At 42.2% G+C, this 21,993-nt stretch overlaps 1 protein-coding gene across 1 annotated transcript in view; it reads right to left on the reverse strand.

Moving 5' to 3' along the window:
• Positions 1-5,750: 5,750 nt before the first annotated feature.
• Positions 5,751-21,993, reverse strand: part of ZMPSTE24 (zinc metallopeptidase STE24) — a 31,450-nt gene continuing 15,207 nt past the window's right edge. Inside the window, exons 9-10 of the mRNA XM_075195329.1 lie at positions 8,166-8,309; positions 5,751-6,533 (exon numbers count right to left, since the gene is read on the reverse strand). Coding sequence (XP_075051430.1) covers positions 6,309-6,533; positions 8,166-8,309 — 369 coding nt within the window. The 3' untranslated portion in view covers positions 5,751-6,308. The remainder of the gene's footprint in view (positions 6,534-8,165; positions 8,310-21,993) is intronic.

Consider the following 21,993-nt stretch of genomic DNA (forward strand, 5'->3'; position numbering starts at 1 on the left):
ACCAGCACCACATCTCTGAAAGTAGCAGAAAGAGACACTTGGGTCCATTCTACTCACTGCAGGAAAGTCAACAATCTGGAGAAGGTACAACACAAAGCCGAGACTGACACCACAGATTTGTCACTGGTGAACCTGTTCCGGGAGACCTAAAGACTGCAGCTACTGACACCTGAGCCAAGGCGTTTTGCAGACTATCATCCCAGCATGGAGTGGCGGTTCTGCTACTCTTCTTTTTAAAGATTTTTGTCATTTTTATTCTTTTTAAGAAATTCTACTCTAGTCATGGTGGACAGATGATGGAGAATGGGCCCAGTAGTGAAATTGATGAAGTGAAATTGGAGAAGTTGTTCCCGAACTCAGTTCAGAGGTAATGAAAAGGTTTGCTAACTCTGGAACTCGGAGACAATGTGAGGGGCTATTGTCTGAGGAATATTGTATCTGTAAGTACTGTGACTCCCTATTTGAAGAGAGGTGCATCCAGCAATGTCAGTCCAATAGTAATTTGGATTTGGGTGGGCATCCCTTAGACGATTATCACTCCTTAGTGGGTAAGGTCTTAAACCAAACTGAGTGCTGGTTGTGCTCTCATGTGCCTCAGGGACAACATAATGTAGGATTAGTACCGTTCCCACTAAACATCTCTGAGGTCCTCGAATTACGGGGAAGGAGGCCCATAGAAGGGAGATACAATATCACTATGTCCCCTAGTCTAAAGCTTCGCCAATACTCTATAGATCGGTTGTTGTTATGTCTGAATTTTTCACATGTAATGAGACTGGAAAATTAGGAAGCTGAACTACCTGATCAGACAATAGCTCGCCACACCGGTGTTGATGGGAGACTTTCAAGAATACCAATAACCAGAAATACTGACGGACATGATAGACGGGGGCATGTCAACAAACATAAGGGAGTATTCATTGGGAAAGTTCCTTTAGGTTATTGTCAGAATGTTATACATGCCAAAACTTGTCTTGAACAAATGGAGACACAAGGCATGGGGAGTTTTGACAAAACTTTACACAATATTACCAATGATCGTACTGTACCTTATGTCCTCCCAGATTATTTGTATTATGCTTGTGGAAGAAGAGCTTACTCCTGGTGAACTCTGAGTTCCAAGGGTTTATGTTTTCAAGGTAAATTGGTTCCTGAGGTTATGACCATTACACATGCTGAAATGATTGATATCCATAGAACAAAATCACCCCCATACGCACACATACAGTATGAACATTGTGGCAAAAGAAATATGATTTCAGGTGAAGAACCTGTAGCTACAAAGTTAATTAGTGAAACTACAGGATTTCAAATTATGGTCACACTAGACTCCACCAGGATTGCTCAGTTAACCCTAAATTTTAAGTACATACAAGACATGGCAAAATTAATTGACAATATCACCGAGATGTATGACGACACTTTTAGATATACGGGTAAGGAGCTACAGGCTTACAAAAAGGAGTTAGCTCAACATAGGTTGGTGTTCAATTACATCTATTACTGGTGGATATTGTGTGACGTTAACTACCCAATTTGATGTCAAATGTTGCACACACATCACCAAAAATGACAGATGACCCTAAAGAAGCAATTGACGGAAGATGGACTAAATCTTCAATTAAAATGGGAATTTCAGAAGAACCATAATTCTTCCCTGTATGAAATAGGAGAAAGGTAGCAGGATGTTTTTCATGGTTGAACCCTGCAAAATGGTTCTCAGGTCTAGGGGAATGGGTACAAGAAATGATCATTAGTATAGGTAAGCTCCTTGTTCTTATATTTGGTGCCATTATAGTAATTGGCTTATATGTCATATGTGTTCCTACTGTGTTGGAGTGTGGAAAGCATTCTACTGAGGTAAATACCGAAAATGAGACTGTAATGATGATGAGAAGTACAGGTACCACGTTTAATGAAGAACTGCATTATAATCCTGAGATGGAAAGTATAATTAGGTAATAGTTTTGTGCAGTATCAAAGGGTGGGCTGGGAACATCAAATAATTGGATGAAGTTGTTTCAAATGAATAAACATAGATTTAATTGGCTTTATGTGAAACTATGCAAATAGAACACTACGGCATGGAAGGGCAATAACACTAATAAACACTTCTAAATTCATTGACACTCCCACATACATTGGTAAATAGTTCACCTTATAAAGTTCCAGCACATAATCTTTTATATTTGAATGTAATAGTTTAATATAGTCATGTTTAAACCACTTTATTGACATCTAAGGTTCAGGATATAGGAAATGTATCATGTTTAGTATCATACTAATCCACTTTTTACCATCAGACATCCGTTACAATCGGCTAAATGATCGCACCATGCGTATGCTAGTTACGACCACAATGCTCCACTCTGCAGCTACAACTGCCGTGATTGGTCTATACCAATTGTTAATGCCAACATACGCACTAGAAGCGTCTATATAAGCAGAGAGGAGAAAGGCTGTCGCTAGCAGTACGTGACAACATGTCAAATGAACAAGGTAAAGATAGAAGTTATGGAGGAAGAAAAACATGTTTTGAAGTATGCACAGCTACACAGAAAAACAAAAAGGAAGAAGCTATAGTGAACATAGGACTGCATTAAATCCATCTCAAGGGAGGAGGCCCGCTAGCTCTATAATTTAAGGACATTATCCCCAAAAGGCCTTGATTTTGATCTTGGCACCTTCCTGGACAACTGAAGTATCCACCACCCTTTACCGATAAACATGGCACTTACCTGCCACTTCTTCAATATGCCATCATATACAGACCCACTTGCTCTCTCTGGTCGGTTAGACAACATTACGTTATTGCACCACCTTTAGTCCTTATCCAGTTTTCTAAAGCTGAGTACACACTGGAGCATTCTGGTCCATTATTCGGGCAAATCAGCCGACATACGACCATTCAGTCGGAAGTCGGGTTAGTGTGTATAGTGGCATGATGGTCAAAAGTAGTCCCAAAGTGTTGCTTGTCGGCTCATTTGGATGGTCGTACTGTTTAATATTTTCTGACCAATCCATCTAATGATCATGTAGTGTGTATAAATTTAAGATCGATCCTCGAACTGCCGCCAAAAGTTTGAGCTGCGACTCCTTTGGGGATGTGTGTATGTTAATTTCTGATGCCTGTACCAGTCCCACGAGGTGTGGTGTCCGCATGTCACTCATTTGGTAATTAGGTTCTTCTAGTGGTAAAGCAATAGCAGGTGTCTATTGCATTAATACGTACAGCATATGTCTGCCATTTTAATTAGAAACCTTCGTCAGTGTATTCTTGTAAAAAAAAAAGTTTCAAAAAAATTGTTTACGTGCGGCTGCGAACGAGAACAAACGTACACGTGCTAACGAATGTATGAAGAAAACGTGTTACCTTCACTTTTTTTATATGGTTTGGGGTGGAAACTATTGAACATACCTGAAAAAATAAGACCTGCGAGGTGGCAAGTCCTTTTTTGATATTGTTAATGTGTTCTGCTATGCGGACTTAGTTTCCTTTTGGTTCGACTCACATATTGGAGTCCGCATGGGCACTCCAACATGTATATAACATCCTCTATGTTACAATCCATGGGGGTTTTAATGTAAAAAGATTCTTTATTAGCCTTTGATGTAATTTTTGTATTGGGTTTAGTGGTAGGTTTGCACTTATTCCAGCATCCCATACAGTTGTTACAAAAGAAAAAAAAAAAAAAAAAAACAAAAACACCTTTATTATGGTTGTCTATTTTTTTTCTTCAAGTATAGGTATATATCTACTGGTAAGGAGATTCTGAAGATTTCTTGCTTTCCTATATACAATTTCTAATGGTTTAGTGTTGCTGTTGAACTTGGGGATAGTGTTTCCATTTTAGATGGTTCTATGGATTGTTTGCAACTTCACTTTTTCAAGAGCTTCTTGTACCACTATTTCATATTTCCTTTCCAAAAAATGTTTTTTTTTTTGTTCTTCACTTTGTTTTAGAAAGGTGTCCCTTTGAGTGCAGGTTCGAAGTCTTTTGAATTGACCAGCAGGGATATTATTAATTCTTGAACATGCTCTGCTCTTTATTTTAATTTCTTGGGGATATCATTACATGGACCTCGTAAGTCGTTTCAGTGTGTACAAAATTGTAATCTTTGCTCTCGACAATATGACTGTGAAAAGTCGCTGCCCTGACGGTCGGTCTTTCGTTAATCATCTAAAACATGACTAGTGTGTACACATTAATTGTCCGAGCGATCAGACCTTAGGTCGAAAGTAAAGTCGTTGTAGATAATATGTTGGTCGGAAAATTCTTCAGTGTGTACCTAGCCTTACTCTGCATTTATTATCCCCTTCCCTTTACCTTACACTTCGTCTGTGGATATGTGCATACTAGAATATCCACAACATTTAGGATCACACGTAATCTCTTATATCCCACCATTATAGAGCACTGTCTGTTATGTCTATTACCCAAATCTGCATTATTTATATATTTTTATAATATTAATTTCAACTCTGCTTAAATAACCAAGTCATGTTTTATTTTATTGACCAACATAAAGTGTTTACTTACCTTTCGCGACTTCATCAGATTTCTCCTTCCCCTACTACTTTGCTTTTGTTCACCAGATGTTTCGCTTTTATTCTGTTTAACTTCCTGTCTCCCTCTTGTTCCCCTTGATAATATCTCCCTTTTCCTTGTTCAAGCTCTATAGAGGCAGTAATACATCAGGCTAATCATCACTGAATTGTTCAAAAGGAAAGTGTGTGTCCCACCTCCATAAATATCCGTTATCCACTTGTGGGTGAAACAAGTTGGAAGGAACTCTTTAAACACACTTATTATTTCCACTGACGACATAGCTTATATGCTGGGACCCGACCGTGGCCGATACAAACAGCCTGATGGACCCTAGGACCTAACTGCTATATTCATTCTCAAACTGCTGCTAAAGACCTTTATCATTTACTCCACCAACAGGTCTGAAGAATGTTGGCCAACACTTACAAACCTTTACGATTATTGGATTGACCAAAGTAAGGTGAGCACCTCATGCAGTGTAAGAGGCTACACAGATCGGCTAGGGAACCACACAGATGAAGCAGCTGAAGAATACTAATTACTGACTTTTCTACCCGAATGCCCTTTATCAATCATTGGGGTTAGCACTTTTCTTTAGTGCAAACTTCTAAAGTCAAAGGACATTAGTCTATTACCATTTGACACCTGTCAACTTCAGTCCTTTTTTCCTGCCCCTTTCTTCCCCCTTGTCATGTTATTTTTGTCTCTTCCCCTTGTGCTGTTTATCCCATGCAATCTTTTTTACGCACTGTTTTTATGTTGTATTTCAACTTATTTCACATACAACCTTTGTTGGTCACAACATATTTTTCTTCCCTAATTCACTGTTTGTGCCAGGGAAACTTCTTTTTTAATTCTGCTACATTGCATGTGAGTTCAAGACACCCCCCCCCCCCCCTCCTCCTTTTTTTTCCTACTTGGCTGCACCACCATACATAATCACTAGAGAGCGCAGATAAAGGAACCTTTGATTATATTTTTTGTATAGCATTTTCAAGTATGCTGGTATCTCATCAATAGTTGGTTACTTCTAATTTGAAGTTCTATTATTTGCGCTATTGATAAGTCACTACTAACATAAAGCAGTACTAAACAATGGCTTTGGATTCCATAATTATAATCCAAATTTAAATGAATATGTATTTAAAACTTCCAACAGCCAAAGGGTGGTAGAGCTTAAAATAGAACAGAGTGCGAGAATGATAAGAAAACACAAGTAAGTTTTATTTTGATGAAAACAAAAAAAGTTGGGTCTCAAAACATCCAGTTGATATGGAGAACTTTTAATATCAACCTTACATATTCTCAATTTGATCTGCAATGTAAAGACAAATGAAAAACTAAGTCCAGCCCCAGCTAATTTTACAAAGAAAAAGAAAATTGCTTCACATATTACTGTGAAACAATCCTGTTTTATCTCCACAGGAACCAGAACAACCTCTGTTAATAGTCTGCAGTTTAAATAAAAAAAATTAAACAAGAAAATAAGGCCATATGAAAAAAAAAAAACGAAAAAAAAAACCAATACAAAATAATCAATTAAAAGTAGATTTTTTTTTTTCCTTTTACGAAAACATAATGTACATTTTTATACATTCCTTCGCAGGTCTTTAAAATGCCCCCTTATGTATCAGTGATACAATTAGAATTTTAAGTCTGCAATTTATTATGCTAAATCATAAGTGATGAGAGGACAAAAACACCCTATTGATTCTTTTGTGTGAAGTTCATTTCCATTAAGTAAATGTTGACATTTTGTCAATTCTGCTTATCCCCTTTTAAAGCTTGCAGTCTTTCCAGTAATGGAGGATGAGAATAATGCCACATTGAAAATATCCAGTCTGAAACAGGAAATCCTAAATTGTCCTTATTTAGTTTAATAAGGGCAGAATACAAATCTCTTGCTTTTCCAAGATTCTTGGCAAATGCATCAGCCTGAAATTCAAACCTCCGGCTCAGAACAGTAAGACAGAATGAGAGGACCTATATGAGGAGATCATATAAATTAGATTCAAGACATACAAAAACATTTTAGAGAACAGCCAAATTAAAAAAAAAGGACCAATTGCCATAAAACAAGTTGATCTATCTAATGCTACAAGTGACCATGACATTAATATATACACCAAGTAGCCAATTTATGATGGACAACTTAATTCGCTACACTAACAGCACTGGCTTAAAGAAGGCACCAACAGATTGTGGCTGTGATTAGGCAAATCAAAAACCAAATTGATGAGAAACATAGCAAGTGTACCAGGGCCTGATCAACAAATAGGCTGATCAGGCTGCAGCCTGGAGCGCAGGATCCTGGGGTGGCGCAGCACCGACTGAATTAGATTCTCCCCAATTATTTTTAATATGCGCGGCAGGTGCTGGCTGGCAGACATCGGGGCCGCCCCTGATCTAAAGGGGGCAGCCCCAACAGCTGCTATTGCAAACAGGCAACCTGACAACAAATACAACTGCTGTCAGCTATCTGTCAGTACAGCCGCAGTTCTAAGTCTGGTCTCGTGAGATTACCACATCTTGTGAGACCAGACTAAGTACAGACCGCAGACACACTGACAGGCAGCTGACAGCAGTTGTATTTGCTGTCAGGTTGCCTGTCCTATTTCCAATCAACATGGAGAGGAAAAGGAGTAGCACCTGATCAACGAGAGGAAGGTAAGCGACAGGTGCTGTGTCACATGAAAATGGCCGTGGGGGGAGTTGATACAATTGCAGAAGGGGGCTGTAAAAATATCTGATGGGGACTGCAGAAATTGCAGAATGGGGCTGATGAAATGGCTGTAGAGAGGTATTTAAAGAATAGAGCACCTTTGTGGAAGACAGGCATGATCTCTATATTGTTTGGTTATCACAAGGAAGATCTCTGCATTGTGTGACAATTACAGGGATGATCTCTATATTGTGTGGCTGGCACAGAGTTGTTGCCTCTATTGTGTGGCAGTTACATGCATGGTCTCTGTTCTCAATGGTCACTAGAATGCTAAATACTAGTCAGGTGGGATTGGTAGACATTAGTATTTGATTATAACTCTTTGACAACACAATTTCATACATTTTATGGTCTATATATGCCTGTGTTATGGGGTAGTTTTAACAGGCCATAATGGAGTATTGTGTTTGAATTAAAGAGGGTAATTATTCAGGTTTTGTTAACGGTTTGCATTATAATATAATTTCTGCAAAACAGGACCCCAAGTACAAGCAAGAGAGAGAACAGGTAATCAAAGCTGCAAGAAAAAGTAAAAGAATTTGAAACCTGGACATAACACCTGAATATTCATTAACAAGTCACAGATATATGCCTTACAGGATGTGCTGAATGTCAACATATTGCTCCTTATGTGCATTAATTGGTTGTTGTACCTGAGGAGAATGATATTTTGTTTGTTACTGAATATGAATGTAAACATTGCAGGGGGTACACGCTATTGGTGCATTAGCCTAGAGCAGCCAGAACCCTTAATCAGGCCCTTAAGTGTGCAAAAAACATGGAATTTCTTTTAAGGGTATTACATCTACCTCTTTTACATATATCCTTTTGAATGTTAAGGTGCCTCCTATTCATATTTGGAAAACATATCAATCACTATTATGCAAGCTTACCTCATTGTATGGAGAGAAGATGAACTGAAATATAATCATCAGACCAATAAGTGTGGGTTGTGTTGTGTGAAATCCAAATGCTGCAAATAGTTCTTTACGTCCAATGAGTACCGCAAATAAGAAAAAGCAAAGGAACGAATTCATCTGAAGGATAGAAAATAGTTGAGAAAAATGGTTTCACTAGGTGTTCTGTTCAATTTAAAGTACACCGCCACAAGACCATATAGTCTAATAAAACACTTCTTCACATTTTAGTATTGTAAACATATGCAGATTATAATTAACCTTTATTTATAGGGTGCCACATGAAGAAGGCAAACAGCAAAACGGTACAATACAGTAAACAAATAACGGTACAACTCTCAACACAGCTACTGGAGTACAAAGGGGCAGGCTGAAACCTGTGTGGGCACAATTTACAGGTTTAGAGCCACTGAAGGAGGTGCAAGAAAATTGAGGAGTGGAGTCAATGAGCAGAGAGCCCAATGTGGAAGTGTGCAGAGTAGCTGTGAGCAAAAGTTATAGGTAATGAGAACAAGAGAGAAGAGGGCCCTGCTCACTAGAGCTTACAATCTAAAAAGGGAATGGGGCAGACAAACAGTTGACACAAGGGAGGTGAGCCAATGTAAGGAGATCTGAGGGCAAGAAGCAGATATGGAGGATGAAAGAAGGTGAGGTATGCTACATGGTGAAATGGAGGACTGGTAGGCTTTTCTAAACAGGTAGGTTTTCAATGACCGTTTGAAACTATAAAAGCCTAGGGGATAGTCTGACAGAACGAGGGAGATTGTTCCAGTGGTGGGGAGCATTACGGTAGAAATCTTGGACAAGGGAGTGTGATGTGGTTACCAGAAAGGAGGAAAGGGCAACCGGAGATGGCAGGAGGGAGAGAGGAAGATAAGTCTAGCTGCAGCATTAAGTACAGCACAAAGAGCAGCAAGATGGGAGCGGGGGATGCCAGCAAGGAGAAGGTTGCAGTAGTCAAGATGAAAAATGATCAGTGAGTGGAGTTTTGGTGGCATCCTGGGAGAGGAAGAGTCCGATACGGGTGATGTTGCAGAGCTGGAAGCTACAGGATTGAGCAAGAGATTGACTGTGAAAGGGGGGGGGGGGGGGGGGGGGGGAGTCAAGAATGATACCCAGGCATCAGAGCTGGATTTAGAAAAGAAAAACAAAGGTTGTCTTTAGTTAAACAAATAATACACAACCCCAATCAGATACAGCATTTGTTTCATACAGTGGTGCATGTGAAACCACTGTATGACAGGTACTTCCATCATTGCCATGCTCCCTCTTCTCCTACTTACATCATGACACTGCCCATGTCACTTGCAGCCCTGTCCTCACTAGCAATCACACAAGTAGGAGGGGTCACTTGCATCCTACAAGATAAAGTCACTCATCTGTAGCTGTGACCTATCCAGACTGATGAATAATATAAGGTAGTCAGACTCTAGTCAGCCTTCATCTCCTCTTTAGTTTATAATTTGAAAATGTGATCATGGAAAGAGAGAAAAATCAGTGTTCTGCTAGCTAACACACATCTCACATTTTACAATGTGCAGGTTACCCTGGTTCAATTATACATATTTTTTCCAAAAGAAGATGGAACACTTTAATTCAATATAAACATCTACATGCAGCTTATTCATTGATGTGTAAGAGGGGGGCGGGGGGAATGATAGAGTTTAAAAGATGAAATGGTTATTAATCTGTCTGACGGCAAGCTAATTGGCATAGAAGTGAGCGCATGCAAGAGTGGTCAGTCATGCTCCGATAATTGCTTGTTCACAAAAGTACCTCTGCCTTAAACTAAGCCCATCCACCAATAACCTGCAAGTTATCTCCTTCTTAAGCTTACTGTATGTGTATGAGGTTTGTGAAGGAGGTACTTGTGATTGGTAGAGGGATTTTCTAGGGTGTCAACGAGTGGGAAGGTTCTGTGCGACCAGAGCATGAATGACAGATGACATGGATCCATTTCTATAGGCGATTCTCTAATATTAGCATGTTAAAGAGGTTTCCTAAGAGCATGAAAGGTACATATTCTCTCAATTCCATAGAGTTGGAAAGTTACATTAAACCCAATAAGTAAAATCTCTTTATGAATTTTCATCTCAACTAAAGATTTAGAAGGAACTATAAAGTGTTGTATAGTTCCAGATGTAACAATATTAAATTAACTGGAAGTTTATCAGGTAGATTCAAGCGTGTATTGTAGCATTATTGTAGTCACAAAAAAGAGGATTTATATACTTACGTTAAATCCATTTCTCTGATTCCGTCTGGGGGACACTGCTTACCATGGGGTGTGAAGGGGAGCATGGGAGTTGGCACCTAGTTAGTTAATTTCTAGCATTGCTGACAGACCCCTCCCCCCCAGTTAATTTAAAAAAGCCCCCAAGGAGAAGGGTCAAACAAACAAGAGCACACAGAGGAAAAGCAGAAGGGAGGGATCGCAGTGTCCCCCAGACGGAATCAGAGAAACGGATTTAATGTAAGTATATAAATCCTCTTTTCTCTTTCATCCAGTCTGGGGGACACTGCTTACCATGGGGACATTCTAAAGCTCTGAAACCCCCGCTCGCAGAGCACTACGAGCGAAATCTGCATCTGCGGATGCGAATACATTAAATTGATATAATTTGGTAAATGTGTGGACAGAAGACCAGGTGGCTGCCCTGCAAAGCTGGTCAGCAGAAGCCCCATTCCTCGCTGCCCACAACGCCCCTACCGATCTGGTGGAATGGGCCGTAAGTCTCTCCGGCACAGGCCGGTTAGCTGTTGTGTAAGCCTGCCTAATAGTTGCCGTAATCCATCTTGCAATGGACTGTTTAGAGGCTGGCCAGCCTCTTTTGTTAGAATCATATAGGACAAACAGAGAATCGGTTCATCTAATCTGAGATGTTATTTTGACATAAATACGGAGAGCCCTGACCACATCTAACTTTTTCATAGACTGCCGATCAGAGTGAGAAGATGAAAAAACCGGAACTACAATTTCCTGGTTCAAATGGAAAGAGGACACCACTTTTGGAATAAAGGAGGGGAGTGTTCTCAGAACCGCTCTGTCCTCATGAAAAACCAGATATGGCTCCCAGCAACACAGAGCTCCCAATTCAGATACCCTACGTGCCGATGCAATTGCTAAAAGAAAAACAACCTTCCTGGTCAAACACCTGAAATCTGCCTCAGGTAAAGGTTCAAAGGGAGGCCCTTTAAGCATGTCCAGTACCAGGTTAAGATCCCATGGTGCTGTAGGTGGAACATAGGGAGGTTGAATATGTAAGACTCCCTGAAGAAAAGTCTTGCTATCTGGTAACTCCGCTAATTTCCGATGAAAAAAGACTGACAGAGCAGATACCTGAACCTTTAGGGAACCTAACCGAACACCTGCTTCCAGCTCATGCTGAAGAAAAGCCAATAAGCGAGGGAGACGAAAGGAAGACGTGTGATATGACCTATTTTCACACCATCTGATATAGGATCTCCAAATCCGCTGATAGATGCGAGCCGAAACTGGTTTTCGAGCTTGCATCATAGTGTTAACTACACTAGAGGAAAAAACCCCTAGCCCTCCAGAGGCTAGCTTCAACAACCATGCCATTAAACTGAGCTGAGGAAAATTTTGGTGACTGAAGGGGACCTTGAAGAAGGAGGTCGTCTCGTGGCGGAAGACAAAATCCTTATCTTATCGGAAGACCCCCTTGCCTTACTGGTCTGAGCATGCGAGGAAGCATGGGAATCGGAGGAACCAGACATCGTCATTTCGTCCACTGCCACCGCTAAGGGATCTCTTGCCCTTGCTAAAAACCTGTGAACCTTCTTGTTGTGTCTGGAGGCCATGAGATCTATATCCGGAAGACCCCACCTCTGAACTAGAGACTGAAATACATCCGGATGGAGTGACCACTCCCCCAGCATCATTTGATTTCGCCGAAATTGCCGGAATCTATTGTTCTGTCCAACAAAAAATCTGAGCTGCAATTTTCATTGCGGCTGCACTCCTGGTTCTTCCCTGCCTGTTGACATATGCCACAGCCGTGGCATTGTTGGACTGACTTCTGACAGGGTGGCCCTAAAGGAGGGACTGGGCCCCCCGAAGGGCTAAAGGAATTGCCTACAACTGTAACATTTATTGGTAAGGCTGATTCCTGGACCGACCAAGGTCCCTGGAGCCGAAGGAGCAAGATTACCGTCCCCCAACCTCTCTGGTAATGGAAGGACCCCACTGTGACTCTTAGGCTGCAAATGACTTTGTAAAAGAAGAGGCGACACAAACTTGTATTGCCTGACTTCCTGATCGCCCTCAGGGTAGAGGTGTAACAAAAAAAACCAATGTGGTACCGGACCCAGCAGGTCTAACATGTACCCCCCTGCTATAATACCCTGAATCCAAGTGCCTTGGGATGACGCTGCCCACTGTTCCCGAACAGAGACAGACGTCTCCCCCCGTGGCGCCACCTCTGGCAGAGTAGAGTAGTCGTCAGGACGCAGGCTTCTCCTGTGTCCTAGAGGCCTGGTGCCTAGCCGCAAACGAGGATCTACCCCTGACTGAGGAGCCTCGAGCATTTGGTTGTCTACCTCTAAATGACTGTCCTCTAGGCCAGGAGTCCCCTCTAAAGGGCTGACGAAAGGAGCTGACCCGAGAAGTCCTGCCCCTACCTGAGAATACCGGCAAAGAAGTGCTTTTGCCCCCTGTTGCCTGGGAAATCATAGTATCCAATTCCGGCCCGAACAAACCTGCTGCTGAAAAAGGAATGGATTCAATGGACTTTTGATTCCAAATCTCCTTCCCAGGATTTCAGCCATAACGTTCTTCTTGCTGAAATGGATGCAGCCTGAACAGAGGAGGACACAGACGCTGAGTTCTGAGCCGCCTCATAAAAGGTACTCCGATGCCTCTTTCAGATGCAAAGCCAGAGGAAGTAAATCCGAGTCCTGTAAGGCCTCTGCCAGTTGGTCTGCCCATGTTTCCATGGCTCTAGCAACCCAAGCAGAAGCAAATGTGGGGCTAAAGGAAGAACCCGCAGCCACAAATATAGAATTTAACTGGGATTCCACCCTGCGATCATTGACATCCTGCAGAGTTGCCGAACCTGGGACTGGTAGTAAAGTATGTCTGGGCAAACGGGCTACTGGAATATCTACCTTAGGAATACTCTCCCAGCGGGCCACATCTTCCTCCTGTAATGGATACAGGGAAGGGAACTTTCTGGGAAGAGAGAACCTTCTATCAGGCTGTTTCCAGGCTCCCTCTGCAATATCTCTGAGTTCTACCGAAGGGGGAAAACGAATAGCCTTCCTTTTGGCCTTCTTAAAGAGACTTCTGTCTCTAGGAGTAGGATCCTCCGGTTCAGGGAGGTCCAACGCCTCTCTTACGGCTAAACCCAAATCATTAACAAAATTGCTTTTAGGGTCTTCTTCCTGCGCCAAAGATTTGTCGAAGTCAGCATATTGGATAAAGTCATTTCAATTAAAATCGAGCAAACTTGGTTGTCTTTGTTTGAAAAGATGCGTACGGTACGCTACGGCGTGGAAGGGCGTACGCAGCTGCAACACGTGGCAACAACAGTATTTAGTCTTTTACATACAGTCGCACAAACACGCACACTAGTAAAATAGTACACATTAATGGTAGTTGCAACAGTCATTTGTCGAAATATAGTAGTATTTATATGTAATATTATAAATTATTATTAATTTTTATTTATAGGGCGCCGCAAAGTATCCGTAGCGCCGTACAAGGACAAACAATGGCACAGTACAAGGTGAAACAGCACAGTACAAGTAACAGTAAGCACTATAACTCTGGGGGCTCAGGCACAGCATGAGAGGGAGGGAGGGGAAAAGTGAGTACAGGCAGGTAACTATGGCCCAAGAGGGTGGGCACGGATGACAGGTTGAGAGTCACTGAGGGGAGCGGAGAGAAGCGAGAGGAGACAGAGCAGAGAGACTGAGAGGAGGTGAGCTGAGTAGCTGGAGAGCGCAGTTAAAAGTGATGGAAACAGAAGGTAGGAGAGTCCTGCTCAAAGGAGCGAACAATCTAAAGGGAGGGGAAGACAGACAGACACATGGATGAGACGGAGAGACGGGAGGAAGGGGGAGAAGGGAAGAAGGGATGAGAAAGAAGTAGCCGACCGGTGGGAGTTTAGGCATGAGACTGGAAGGCTTTAAGGAAAAGGTGGGTTTTTAATGTTCGTTTGAAAGAGGACAGATTAGGGGAAGTTCTGATGGAGCGGGGGAGCTTGTTCCAATGGAGGGGAGCGGCGCGGGAGAAGTCTTGGATACGTACGTGAGAGGAGGTAATCAGAGGGGAAGAGAGGCGACGATCGTTGGACGATCGCAGTGAGCGGGAGGGAGTGTGAATAGAGATAAAGTTAGAGATGTAGGGAGCAGTGGAGTTGGCGAGGGCCTTGTAAGTCAGAGTGAGGAGCTTGAAAAGGATTCTGTAGGGGAACGGGAGCCAGTGAAGGGCTTGGTAGAGTGGGGATACAGAGGTGGAACAGCGAGAGAGAAAAATAAGCCTAGCAGCGGCGTTAAGTACAGATCTAAGGGGAGTCCGATAAGGAGAAGGTTGCAGTAGTCCAAGCGGGAGATAATCAGAGAGTGGACGAGAGATTTGGTGGCATCCTGGGAGAGGAAGGGCCGAATGCGGGCAATGTTGCGAAGCTGGAAACGGCAATATTTGGCGAGAGAGTGAATGTGAGGGGCAAAGGAGAGAGAGGAGTCGAGGATGACACCTAGGCAGCGGAGTTGGGGAACAGGGGAGATAGATGAGTTGTCAACAGTGATGGAGAGGTCAGAGGGGAAGGAGGTACGAGAGGGAGGAAAGACAATGAGTTCAGTTTTAGCAAGATTGAGTTTAAGAAATCTAGAGGACATCCAGGAGGAGATGGCAGAGAGGCATGCGGATACCCTGGAAAGAAGGGAGGGAGAGAGATCAGGAGAGGAAAGGTAGAGTTGAGTGTCATCAGCATAAAGGTGGTACTTGAGGCCGAAGGAGCTAATGAGTGCACCCAGAGAAGAGATGTATAGTGAGAATAGTAAGGGTCCAAGGACAGAGCCCTAAGGGACCCCGAGAAGGGGAGAGAGAATCAGAGGTGGAAACAGAGAAGGAACGGTCGGCAAGGTAAGAGGTGAACCAGGAGAGGACAGTACCGGAGAGGCCAATGGACTGAAGGGTGTGAAGCAGGAGGGGATGGTCAACGGTGTCAAAGGCCTTTGAGGGTTCGAGGAGAATCAGGAGGGAGTAGTGGCCCATGGCTTTAGCCGAGAGGAGATCGTTCGTAACTTGAGCCAGGGCAGTTTCAGTGGAATGGAGGGGGCGGAAGCCTGATTGGAGAGGGTCAAGGAGGGAGTGTTCAGAGAGGTAGGTGGAGAGATGGTTGCAGACAAGTCTCTCGAGTATTTTGGAGGCAAATGGGAGAAGAGAAATGGGGCGCTAATTAGAGAGTGAAGTGGGGTCAAGATTGGGTTTCTTGAGAGTGGGTGAGACGAGAGTATGTTTAAAGGCGGAGGGGAAGATGCCGATGGAGAGGGACAGATTAAAGAGGTGAGCGAGGTGGGAGCAGGTGGAGGTGGAAAGGGAGCAAAAAAGGTGAGAAGGGATGGGGTCCTGGGGGGCAGGTAGAAGGGGGGGAAGAAGAAATGAGAGAGTGGACTTCCTCACCCGAGGTGGGGCGGAAGGAAAGAAGGAGTTGGTGGCTGGGGGGAGAGGGTGGGAGAGTGGAGGGGGGAGGAAGGGCGAGGAGGGGGGTGGCGGAAGAGTGGGTGGAGGAGGAGATTTCAAGTCTGATGGCCGCGATTTTAGAGGAAAAAAAGGAGGTGAAGTCAGTGGCAGATAAGGAGGAAGGGAGGGGGGGAGGTGGGGGAGACAGGAGAGTGTTAAAGGTAGCGAAGAGGCGGCGGGGGTTGGAGGACTGGGAGGAGATGAGGGATTTAAAGAAGGATTGCTTAGCGAGCGAGAGGGCAGAGCTGTAGGAGGAGAGGATAAACTTGAAGTGGCAAGTTATAGGCATATCAGTAAAACATATGGTACACGTTGAAGGAATCTAGTCGTGTGGTATCATACTAATCCTCTTCGCATTTGCAACTGTCCGGTTCACTCTGCGAAGGAATCGCAGAGTGCATACGCAAGTTATTAATGTTAAGGAATTATGGACTATTATGATGAGTAATCTTGGCGGGAAGATCAGAGCTCATCCCCTGGAGAGATGACCCCCTCCTTTGGATTCCTGAGCTTAAACTAGCCTATGATCTGCAACCCCCTGGACCCTCCTGATGCCTGGACCAATAGAAGCAAGCCACACCTTTGCATTGTTTTACTGTATCTGTTTGCATATAAGCAGCAGCTCCTCATCCAGAGGATGCAGTCACCTAGACCACAGACTTCAGGACTGAATGACTGTGTTTACTGGATCCAGAGCGCCTGCGATAAGTAACGGCTGTACTTACTATTATTTCGCTAAGATATATATACTGCTACTTTTTGAGAATAAATCTTTGTGCGTTGGAAACACAAATCGAGATTCGACAATCTTTATTGGATAGCAACAAAACGCTCATAATAGGTTGCTTCTGGTCAGGATCAGAATATACTTCCCCCTCCTCCTCTGAAACCCCCTCCGGGTCTGAAAGGACCATAAGGGTATTAGTGGGCCTAGGCCTCTTCCTATTAGCAGGCGGGATGTTTGGGGATTCAAGTAACTGGTTTAGTTTATCCAAACCCTTAATAAAAGCTGCGGACCATGCCGGCTCTGTGGGAACAGGGGCCTGGTCTGTAAGCAATGAGGAAGGTCCTGGCATAGACTCTTCAAAAGAATCTGTGGCAGCAGGAAGGCCCAAAGGCGTATTAGCACTATTAGCCACCGCGGCTGCCACAGTAGACATTAGCTGATTGGACTGTGACACCATCTGTGCTAAAGAGGAAACCGACTGTGTCAGGGAGGCCACCCAGGCCAGTTCCTCAGTCAGTGGGGCTGTAACAAGCTGGGATTGCGTAGGGGGACTCCCTGCATCGCAGACAGAACATAGAGCCAATGGGTCCCTCTGCCCACTAGGTAATTTTGCATTACATTTTGAACAAGTGAAACACTTTACTTTAGGGCCCTTTACTTTATCTGTCATTCTACAAAGGAAGGCACACCAAACATACAGACTTAAATTTAGCTGTTAGAGAGCGAGAGACAGCAGAGAAAATAATATGATAAAGAAAAAAGAAACAAATAATCGAACATAAAAGTTATACTTGTAAATTGTTAAACCAAAATAAAATAACTTGGCAAGTGGGAGAAGTATAATATAATTTCCACTAGCCCACTTTGCAGTCAGCAATACAATAATATATGTTTAAATAAATCAGATACTTAGCCACAGGCCAAACAGGGGCTTAGTCCAACAGCAGTGCCTGGTGCCTGCTCCCTCTGCTCTGCATCCTTTCCCAGGCTTATATTTGGCGCCAAAAAAGGCTGGGCTAATCAACTTTCCATGGAGAGCAGGGGAGCTCTATATCATAGCCCCCCCCCCCCCCCCTCTGATAATGCTCTCTCAAGTGCTTTTCCTGCTCCATTAGCTGGGAGAAGAAAAATAGTATATGGCAGAGTAGTGGAGACCTCAATTGAGGTCTCTGCAGCGAATTTTCACCCCGATGCCCCCTCCTATGTATGAGGGGGGATCTTGGTATGGCCCCCTTCCGTTTCCTCTCCTCCGCTGCTTATTTTAAAATGGCCGCCGGCATTCTTTTCATTCTGATAACCGGCCCTCCATGCCTAATGGCAGCGCTGGTTATCGGTGAGGCCCCAAGAGTGACAGCGGTCCGGAGAGACTCTGTATTCAAGCACCCTAATTTGCTCTGCCAGTGAGAGCCTCTGGCTCTCAGCTGACAGAGCAGTGCCTGCGCTGCTGTTCTGGGAGTGTGCTCTGTATAATAGAACACACTCCCAGGTCTGCCCAAGATATTCCCCTAAAAAAATAAAATAAAAGCAACTAAAACAGTGCCTAACTCCATGGGCACCTAGAAAAAACTGAGGAGGAAGAGGCAGAGGGGGGGGGGGGGGGGGGGGGGGGGGGAGTTATAAAGGGGAGGGGTCTGTCAGCAATGCTAGAAATTAACTAGCTAGGTGCCAACTCCCATGCTCCCCTTCCCACCCCATGGTAAGCAGTGTCCCCCAGACTGGATGAAAGAGAAATATTAAGAAGAGTACTTTACCCCAAGAAAACAATCTATATAAAATACCTAAATTATACAGAGACAAAAAGAAGCTGCTTAATGCCCTTGCTTTCCCTCATATCTGTGAAAGTGACTGATTTATTGTGGAATATATTATCTCTAAGTTTATAAAGAGAGAAAATATACCAAAGGAGGCTAATGACTGGGATTTGAGAATATTTGCATTCACTTTGGAATCTGTCGCTTCCTCCTTTATGTCTCTTTTTTTTTTTAAGTTTTATTTTTGCAAGGTCATGATAACAGAGAACGATTGACAAAGTGTATACTGTTCGCAAAAATAGTCAAAAAGTAACCAAGTCAACGACCAGCGTAGAACATACGAAACGCTAAGTCAATCATACTTAATTTTAGTAGTAACAAATGACCCAAAGTTTTTATAGAAAGAGGGAAGGAGGAAAGAGTATATAGAGGAGGAAAGGAGTGTGAAGAGAGAGAGAAGAGGGAGGAAATGAGAAGTGACTAGATCCATTGTTAGTTGGAGAGAAGTCCATTAATAATATGAGGTTTTGAGAATTGACTTAAGTAAAAGGTGGGCACGCCTGAAAGAAGGATAACCATGGGTCCCAAACCTTGGTGAAAGCTCTCGAGGAATTCCGGATAATACTGGTCATGAACTCCATCCGTTCAGTCTGCCAAATTCTATTTTGTGTCTCTTAAATGGGTGTCTCTTAATGGTGTCTCATAAATGGGTGCTTCAGCTATTTTATGAAGCAGTAGTTTGTTTAACTTTATAAACACGTGCCCATTGGGCAATTTTAAACAAACTAGATTTGCTATGTATGGTTATTATTGGATATTATTAGTAATTGTCGTCTCAATTGAGGAACTGGTTCTGCTAACGAGTGCTTTACATATCTGTTCTTTAATATATTAACCAACCAGAGCATTCTTGTTCAGAGTGTACTATTAACTGTCTGACTGATTTTATTGTTCTGTATATTATTTTGGTCATTTTTTTTTTATTTTTTTTTATGAAAGACAACATTTGCATAGTCTTTAGAATCCTTTTTCCTAGTTTTCAGACTGCCCGTGTGATGGAGAAGTACTACATTAAAGGAGACTTCTATTTGTGAGAACAGGAGGCTCGTATATGATGTTTACAGCAGAATCTAAATAGGGATCACAAGAGGTCTACATCTACATAGTATATGTTTTAACGTTAAGAAATAAACCAGTTTATTTTATTTCAATAAGTGGTAGGTTTGATTAATTTTATTGAGGGGCCATCAACACCAAGACAGCGATTACAGTATTTTTAACAAGCATTAAATACGGGACAGGACATAAAATTAACTAACCGGCAACAGCATAAACCTCGAGAAAATTCTGCTTAGGAATGAAGCGCGTTGAAGCACAGACTATACCAAAAGATTTCTTACCCACCCGGACCACCTGCTATCATATGCCTTTCGGCACTGGACTATGTTTTACATGGTATCAGATTGGACCACACGATCAGGAGTTTCTGGATTGCGTGATCATTCGGATGAACAGGGTGCACAAAGCAGTACAGATTGCGATTAAGATAAAGGCTACACAAGACTCAAGCTCAATCAAAAACTACTTTAATGTAAGTGTCTTATATTATATACTACATTGAAAAACAGTTTTACAACAACTTTTTCCTTGTATATTTTCCCTTTGTATAGACAACTAATGGCAATTTGAGGGAAGAAAGTATTAACATCACCAGACTATATGAGAAAGAATCAAGACTTTGAAGTGATTACATTCAATTAGATAAGGTTGCATTACTCCAATCATTCAGCCTGTGTACATGTATTTAGATAATAAATAATTTTTATAATTTGTGAATTGCTATTAATCACTGGTTAGAGTGGCGCTCATAACATTACATTGCCTGAGATGGAGCGCTGTATTGCAGATAAATTTTCTATAGAAATTGAGTGTGTGGATTACTCTATATACAGCTGCTGCCAATGGTTTGACAGGTTAAAGCCTATATTGTTGCCCTTTTTCATCTCTTGTCAAAACCAGGGGTGCATTTTTGTCTCAGACAATAATTGTAGGTCTAAACTAATAATTTTTCAAACTGAGAATAGGGGGTATATTTACTAAACTGGGGGTTTGAAAAACTGGAGATGTTGCCTATAGCAACCATTTAGAGTTAGGTGTCATTTTGTAGAATGTACTAAATAAATGACAACTACAATCTAATTGGTTGCTATAGGCAACATCTTCACTTTTTCAAACCCGCAGTTTAGTAAATATACTCCTAAGAGAGTCTATTTTTTTCCCTAGATAAACCGAGAATAAAAAAAAAAAACGACGCAACCACTTGTCAATTCCCTCCACAGATACCAGAATCTTTGCACGCATAGTGAAAACGGGAGAACAATAGTTAGTAAGTCTACCTACATATCTTTGTTGAAGTTGTAGGGAGGGGACAAAGGTCCCTAAATCTTCTATTGCTCAGCAAGAGCATTTCCTTTAGTAGTGTTTTTCATGTTAACAATTTACACTATCCAGGTTGCTTTTTTTGTTTATTTGTATCCTGTAGGTGTATCACATTTTTAAATTTATTTATTTTTTTAAAATAAAATAAGCAACTGTATTGCATGTGATTAACGTTCAGCTGCACTTCTATCATGTCTGGGCTGCGTAAATGAAGTCTGGTGCTCTTTTGACAAGTTGAGTATACACTACAGGTTTTTCACCCAATTATCATGCAGATTGCACGATAAAGGTCCGTTTGCATCAGTGTGTACTATGCCACAATCATGTTTTATCGTCCCAAAGCACATCATAATTGTTTTAGTTTTATAAACTTCATTAAAAATAATCACGATCAACAACTGAACGATGTTGGGCCAATGTGGAAGTGTGTAGGCAGCTTCTCTGTAGAGTGAGCAGAGTCACGATCTTTTCAGCAAATGGTTATAAGAGATGAAGAGCATAGATCTGAAGATAAATAGTGTAGGTGTGCACACAAATCTGCATGCTCGTCGAGACTTTAGTCGTTGGTAAAATCATTACAGAAATGACATCTGCAGTAACTTCTGTAGTGTGCACCCAGCTTTACAACTAAACTGGTTTAAATTTTTTTGTTTCATATCTTTGTCATGTGTAGTATACATTGCAACACATTTTAACATATCTCTGCTTTCTTGTGCTTCAAAATAGTTTTATACTTCCATTAAATCCTTTTCTTAATAAATTTGGGGACCATTGGGGTATACTGTAGGTATCCAGCTGTGCGGGCAATTTAAAGAGTTCTCAGTATCTCCTCCTCCCCTCTCCAGTGAGAGGAACAATAACCTCTTAAACAAAACAAACACACAAAAAGGAGACACTAGAGCATTAAGGGTGGACAGCAGATGTACCCCAATGTACAAGGATATTTATTTATTTATTTTTTACTTGCATGAAATCCATTTCTATTTTCTCATGCAAGAACTGGGGGACCCCAAGTACATTTGGGACGTCCCAAAGTCACTCATGATAACAAACAGCACAAAGCACCTGTCTCCCAAAACTGTAATCCCTGGAAAAACATATTAAAAACTTGTAAAATTCGGTAAAAGTATGAACAAAGGGCCAGGTAGCCACCCAACACGGCTGCTCAGTTGAGCCACC

The sequence above is a fragment of the Mixophyes fleayi genome, chromosome 2, assembly GCF_038048845.1.
Source record: "Mixophyes fleayi isolate aMixFle1 chromosome 2, aMixFle1.hap1, whole genome shotgun sequence".
In the NCBI taxonomy this organism is placed as follows: domain Eukaryota; kingdom Metazoa; phylum Chordata; class Amphibia; order Anura; family Limnodynastidae; genus Mixophyes; species Mixophyes fleayi.